Raw genomic sequence first — 6,717 nt, 5'->3', positions numbered from 1 at the left:
TTCCCATTAATGGACAATATTTACTCCTTTAAACTGCTTTTCAGTTGCATTTTCTACCATTATAAAGGCAAACTTTTTCTAACCTTATTAAATGTATGTGTCAGGTTTTATTTCAATTTCATTATATCCATTAATTGAAATCTTAATATAATAAAAGCAATAAATTAAACTAAATCAACGATTAAACTAATTAAATCCATACCGCCAAGCCACTGCAGCGACACAAGCTGCTTCTAGATGCGTTTACACACTTAATTCAATTACAATGGCATAAATAATTTTATGAGATAATGTTGTAAATAAAAAATATTCAATAGAGAAGTATGAAATGATGGTAAAAATACAAAGCGATACTTTTAAATATTGAACTAAAACTGCCAGTAGTTGGTGTGAAGTCACTGTTTTAATGAGTGAGTCATTCATTCATTCATTCATTCATTCATTCAGTAACGAAGCAAGTGGCTGTATTATGAATGGGTCATTGAATCATTGACTCTCCTAAGTCATTCAAAGCCACTGATTTGTTCACTAAGGAAACACCACTGTGTGTTGCTTGGTGACGCACAACAGTTGTGTAGTGGCTTTTGTTGAAACTATTATTTCGTTGCAAAATAGAGTAAACAATAATTGACAATACTTTGTACGTCACTTAATATTAACTTTTTATTTGTTGAACTGTTATTTAAAATCATTGTCACATTTGCAATCGTGTGGATATTTGGGAAAAAATGGCATTCTTGCTTGTATAATATATTATCAACATAAAAAACAAGAACTCATAGGGTATGTTTTTTGTAGTGAAGAGAGTTTGAGTCTTCATGCTATTGCTGCTAATTGCTATTCGATTCATATTCGAGACTAAGGCAGCAAATTCTGCATGCAACTATCATATATGTATGCTGCTTTTTTGGATGCAGTCAGTTTTGACCACAAAAGATGAGGTAAATTGATTGGATGTCATGTATTTGAACATTTACGGCACTACCATTTTCCCGTTTTAACACTATTTTTCCTGTTAGAAATACATGCTCCGATTTAATTTTGGGGTAGTATTAAATGAAAGGCAAAGCATCTTGTTCATGTACCCCCTCACCTCGCACGTACCCCAGTTTGGGAACCACTTCCTTAGCATTTACAACATTAGCAAACAAGGTATTTGAACAATCTGAAACCATTTTACAGATATCAAACACTATTCATTCGTTTTTTGTTGATGATACTTTTAAAAGGAACAGGAAATGTTCTTCCTTTCATATTCAAAAGTTAACAAGGATGCTGAATGTACAGACATGTTTTTTTTTATCTCTTAATTTGGATTCATGTTTAATCAAATGTTGACCAGCCCTGGTGTACACAGAGAAAATGGCTGCATTGCCAATGCATTGCCTACATATTGTTAGATTAACATGGGCCAAGAAACAACAGGGATTTCAGAATTTTGTCATCTGAAGAGGATCAACATTCTGTTCAGGCAAAAATAACCTTCAATTCCTGAAGTGCAAAAGCAATTCTTCAGGCTAGATTGAGATATGTGAAGGATGTGACATGGCTGGAACTTGCCTTTTCATGTTCTCAGCACAAGCACTTGATACGAACACCATCTTTGAAGTTTTGCGAGCTGAGGAGCTCCAGAAACTAGAGGGCGAGCAGAAAAGACGCCACATTTCTCCTCTTGTGAACTTCTGAAAAGATAGCTAAATTGTTTTTTTAGTGATTGCAGAATGAATTCTGAAAGCGTAGTTGGTTCTTGTCCGTTTGGGTAAAACAGGTCAGGAGACACTTGCGTATATTACACTGACTGTAGACACAGCGCCATCTGCTGGTTTACAAACTTAAGGCGCTCCTTCAAGGCCCAAATTAGGTACATAACAAAAGCCTCACAATTTCAGACTGTCTGTCCTAATCCGATTTTTGTGCATATCCGATCACATTTACCAAGTGTGAACAGCAACACTTTCTCATGGTAGAAATGTGCTTCTATAATCAAATATCATTCTGAATTGTATTTACTAACAATGGCAGTCTCGTATTTGATTATGTGTATATATATTTTTTTATCAGCACCATATTAAAATCTGATCCTGCACAATCTATCAGGATTTTTCAAAATGTAATAACTTGCCTCAAAGGAGTTGCAAATACAGTTTCATTTTGACTTTAAGAATATAAACCAACAGAGATGAAGTTAATATTGTTACACAACTCAACACACGTTCTTAAGCTACTTTAAGACAGTTTTGCTCTGCCCATCTAACAATTCATCATTCACATGCAGTACTTAGGCTACATGTCAGCATGTATTTTTATCAGTGGATTTCATCACCGGATGTGGGAGGAAACCACAGGAGTTCATTTGCATCTTTCAAAGCACTTCAACACACACAGCCTATTTTGGTTCAGTCTGAGGAAGGATTGCATCCTTTGTTCTTGTTGATTTCGGTGGTCTCTACAAAGTTTAATATTCATTGAAGCAAATCCTCAACCACAACATGTACACAAAACTATCAAAACTAAACTAAATATATGATGAATCTCGCAATGTGTTTAACTCCAAAGGAGCATCATATTGTACTCAAGCAGCAATCAACAGTCAACTGACTTCACCTGTGTTGTTTCTTAAGGCATATGTGAGTCTGTGTAGGAAACAATGCTCTTGACCAATGGGAAGTGCGCCTGCTCTCTGGAGGACTGCAGCACAAGGCTGGTGGTTGAAGTGTTGCTGAACAGGAAGTTGCTGAGTAGAATTGAGAGAGCTCCAACAGACATGAGGGTCTCTTATCAGGCTCTTGTCTTGTTTTTCTTAGCAGGCTTATGCTCACTCGGTAAGATACTTTCATACACATTTGCATAGTTTTGTAGCTATAGTTGTTTGTTTAGTTCTGGGTGTGTTCTATAGTGTATATTACATGGTCACTTAAATGTCACTCTTAAATGTCACTTTAGAGTCACTTAAATGGCTCTTTTATGTTAATTTGTCTGATACCTTCCTGCCTGTATCAAAATGGAAAATCCATGTTTTTTGTTTTGTTTTTTTGACTACAGGGAAAGCTGAAGTTCACACAGTCGTCAGCAGACCAATCCCAGGGACTCTGCAGAATGTCAGTAAGAATGACACTGGAGTACAGAAGGCTGTCCTGACCGGAACATACTCATTTAACAATAAGTCCAATGATGCTTTCCTGTTCAAAGCATCGTCTGTTGATGATGCAAAGAGACAGGTACAGTACAAGAAGCTGTTTTGTCTCACTGCGTGTGTATATAATGTATGCGTCATCCAGTCTCTGCTCTGCTATAGGTAGTCAAAGGCATTCGCTACATTCTGGAAGTGGAGATCTCACGGACTGTGTGCAGGAAGATGGGCAACAACGATAACCTCACCAACTGTACCTTTCAGACAGATAATCTGTTACAGCAGGTATGTGTGGTCTTCTATGGAAGAAGTTAAAATGCCTCTCTTGCTCTGAAGTATGTCAATAAGGCCAAAATTAGGCTTCTCACTGCTGACCAAGGCTGCATTTATTGGATCAAAATTACAATATATAACAGTAATATTGTGAAATATAATTGGTTATATAAAATAACCGTTTCTGCTTTAGTACATTTAAAAAATAATTTATCCCCTTGATGCAAAGCTAAATTTTCAGCAATGAGCATTATTACTCCAGTCTTCAGTCACATGATCCTTCAGAAATATAGAAAGTTCAAAAGAATAGCATTTATTTGAAAAAGCAATCGTTTGTAACATTATTAATGTTTTTACTGTCACTTTTGATCAATTTAATGTGCCCTTGAGATATATATATATATGCATTTTATATACAGTTGTAATCAAAACTATTCAACCCCCCATTGCAAATCAGGTTTATTGGCAAAATTTACAAACTTTCAGCTGTTTGCAATGAACAAATGAAACAAAAGTAATAGAAATAGCTTAACACAACAAATGTTTTAAGTGGTTTCCCCAAATTCAACTGAAAATGCTACTTTTAATGACTTCTGCAGTCTCAAAATGATTTAACCCCTTAGTAGAACACCCTTTTGCTGTTATAACCTGCTGCAAACGAGATCTATAACTAGACACCAGCTTCTGGCAGCTTTTCTGAGGAATCTTAGCCCATTCCTCATGAGCAATGGCTTCTAGTTCGGTAATATTCTTGGGTTTTCGTGCTGCAACCGCCTTCTTCAAATCCCATCAGAGATTTTCTATGCGGTTTAAGCCATCTAAGGTTTTGAGGTATGCTTGGGATCATTGTCCTGTTGGAAGGTCCAATGACACCCAAGCTTCAGCTTCCTCACTTCCTTTTCTCCTAGGATTTCTGCATACATTTAGTTCGCAATCTTTTTGTATCCTGTTCCTTGTTTGTGATATCTTCTCTTACAGTCAATAACTTTATCAGTGATCATCAAAACAACATATTTAAACGTTTTGTCCTAGAAAAAAATTCTTCAAATAAAATATCTTGAATTTAAGCTCTACACCCTTTCCTCATTAAGTACGCACAGTTCTATGAATATGCAAATTAGCCACGCCTCCACTCACACCAGCTCAGAGATCCACTCGTTGACGTGATTGGTTACAAGGTAGTTTGACTCAGACAAACACCAGCGATTTCAAACTGCGTTTTTGAGACTGTTTTTGGGTTCACTTCAGTTTTAAAGGTAATATGTAAGAATTTTGTATCAAAATATCCAAAAACCACTTGCACAGTGTTATGTATTTCTTTCAATTGTGTACTTCCATTATCCTAAATGTTTCCAAGAATTTGAAAATTCAGAGAAATTCACCATTTTAAAAAGTTCCCGTCCCTGTAAACTTGTCGCCTGTCAATGATGTAATATCCGCGTTATCCCTGGTTACAACTGCCATAGTAACCATGGCAACAGACGTGGACAACTGCGTAGTGCTTAATGTCTAGCGGCACGCTGTTGTTGTTTCGTTCAAACATTATGGATCACGGTAAGACTTTTGGACAAAGGGAGAACTAAAACGAGAATCAATATTGGACTTGACAGAGCTTCACGAGTCACGACTTGACAGCGACACCGCTCTTGCATGTACTTTATTAGACAGGTGAGCAAATGTACATAAAACAAATCAATGTTATACAGCTCAACATGATGAAATGTTAGAATATGATCAGTATGTTATTCTAATGTTGATCTCGCTTACTGCTAGTCTTATATAGCAAACAAACTAACACATAGGATAACATTATAACTTTCAACACACTCAAATGCTGTTTAGTATGATAGTGTAACATTAGACCTAATGAAACAGTGCTACGTTACCTCACAAGTTTAATTTGTCAAATAAACTGACCTGTGCGAATAGTAATTCAGCACTTGCGGGTAGTTCGGTAGAATTAAATGTCCTTATTCCTTTATATCCGTGAGACCCGCGTGTGGCGCTGATATCTGTCTCTTATTAGCAATCACGATCTGCTTCATACCACAGTCATGTTAAAAAACATGGATGTTTTCACTCATCCATAAACATTATTAGATCCATCAGCGTGACAGCAAGTCCAATTTCGCAGATCACTGCATCATCAACCTACGTCTTAGTTATTGTAAGAGGTTAGCGACCCCTAGTGGCGAGAAAAAGAAAATACATATTGAGAAAATGCTCAGAAATGGTGTTGACATGCATTTGTACATGGTTTGTCTTAAAGCATATTAAAAACACTACATAGACATATAAGCAACATTTAAAAGCTTGATTTTCACCACAGGGGGACTTTAACCTCTTTGGACCATTCTTTTGGCTAAGTTATATTTCTAACATGCAGTCAAACGTGACTCAACAAACCTAGACAGTTCAGATATTTCAAGTGTTCTAGTTCAAGCACACCTGGTGAAACTAATGAAGCCCTTGAATAAGTGTGCTTGAGACACCTGCAGAAGTCATTAAAAGTTGCATTTTCAGTTGAATTTGGGGAAATTACTTGAAACATTTGTTGTGTTGAGCTATTTTAATTACTTTGATTTGTTCATTGCAAACAGCTTGAAGTCCTGAAACCTGATTTGCAATGGGGGTTGAATAATTTATTATATATATCACTTTCCAACTTTTTAGACCTGCAAATCACAATTAAAATTCCCTGATATTTCCATGACCCTGATTATCCTCGACAAATGTAATTATAAAATACTGTATATTGAGGTTGTAAATGATTATTCATATGATTTTTTTTAATATTTCCTTTTATTATAGACTTTCCTCTGTCACTTTGACATATGGTCAATTCCATGGATGAAGACAATGTCGACCACATATTTTAAGTGTCATTCTTTTGATAAATTCTGAAATGTCTTTTTCATTTAAATGTTTTTCAATGGATCAATCTGAAATGTCATGCTAATATAATAAAAAAGTGAATACTGTAGTGATTGGTTATCATGTACAGTAATTCTATAGGTGCAAGGTGCAACCTTCAGTTCATCAAATGCTGAGATTGACTGACTGAGTGTAAATTATTCAGTGGGCTTCACTTCTGATGTGCTTTACACACCCACAGTAGATCAGGGTCTATCACCACAATCTCTGAGCTCCCTGGTCTCTTTTCCTTTGAGTCACAGATCTTTAAAGCAAACTGGCCCTAGAAATACAACAGCACTGATCAAACACACATCTAATGGGTTTGTATGAACAGATTTTTTTCCCCAGATTTTTTCAGATTTTCATTTTTTGACTACTCATTTACTACTTGTTTTTTC

The 6,717-nt window shown here is 36.0% G+C and overlaps 1 protein-coding gene across 1 annotated transcript; it reads left to right on the top strand.

The window, feature by feature from the left end:
• Positions 1 to 2,398: 2,398 nt before the first annotated feature.
• On the top strand, positions 2,399 to 6,386 carry cst7 (cystatin f). Its single transcript, XM_077247034.1, has 4 exons — positions 2,399 to 2,822; positions 3,043 to 3,218; positions 3,296 to 3,415; positions 6,215 to 6,386. The coding sequence occupies exons 1-4, from the start codon at positions 2,648 to 2,650 to the stop codon at positions 6,305 to 6,307; spliced, it is 564 nt and encodes a 187-aa protein (XP_077103149.1). The 5' UTR covers positions 2,399 to 2,647; the 3' UTR covers positions 6,308 to 6,386.
• Positions 6,387 to 6,717: the final 331 nt, after the last annotated feature.

The sequence above is a fragment of the Siphateles boraxobius genome, unplaced genomic scaffold (assembly GCF_051911475.1).
Source record: "Siphateles boraxobius isolate OS27281-9 unplaced genomic scaffold, OSU_SipBor_1 104, whole genome shotgun sequence".
NCBI lineage: Eukaryota > Metazoa > Chordata > Actinopteri > Cypriniformes > Leuciscidae > Siphateles > Siphateles boraxobius.
This window is presented reverse-complemented; position numbering and strand designations above follow the sequence as displayed.

What these genes read in the sequence shown, in the direction of transcription:
- cst7 (XM_077247034.1), top strand. Translation starts at nt 2,648, where the DNA reads ATGCTCTTGACCAATGGGAAGTGCGCCTGCTCTCTGGAGGACTGCAGC. An exon ending in AGCAGGCTTATGCTCACTCG is followed by an intron (nt 2,823 to 3,042) that starts GTAAGATACTTT and finishes TTTTGACTACAG; the next exon opens with GGAAAGCTGAAGTTCACACA. An exon ending in CAGATAATCTGTTACAGCAG is followed by an intron (nt 3,416 to 6,214) that starts GTATGTGTGGTC and finishes CTTTTATTATAG; the next exon opens with ACTTTCCTCTGTCACTTTGA.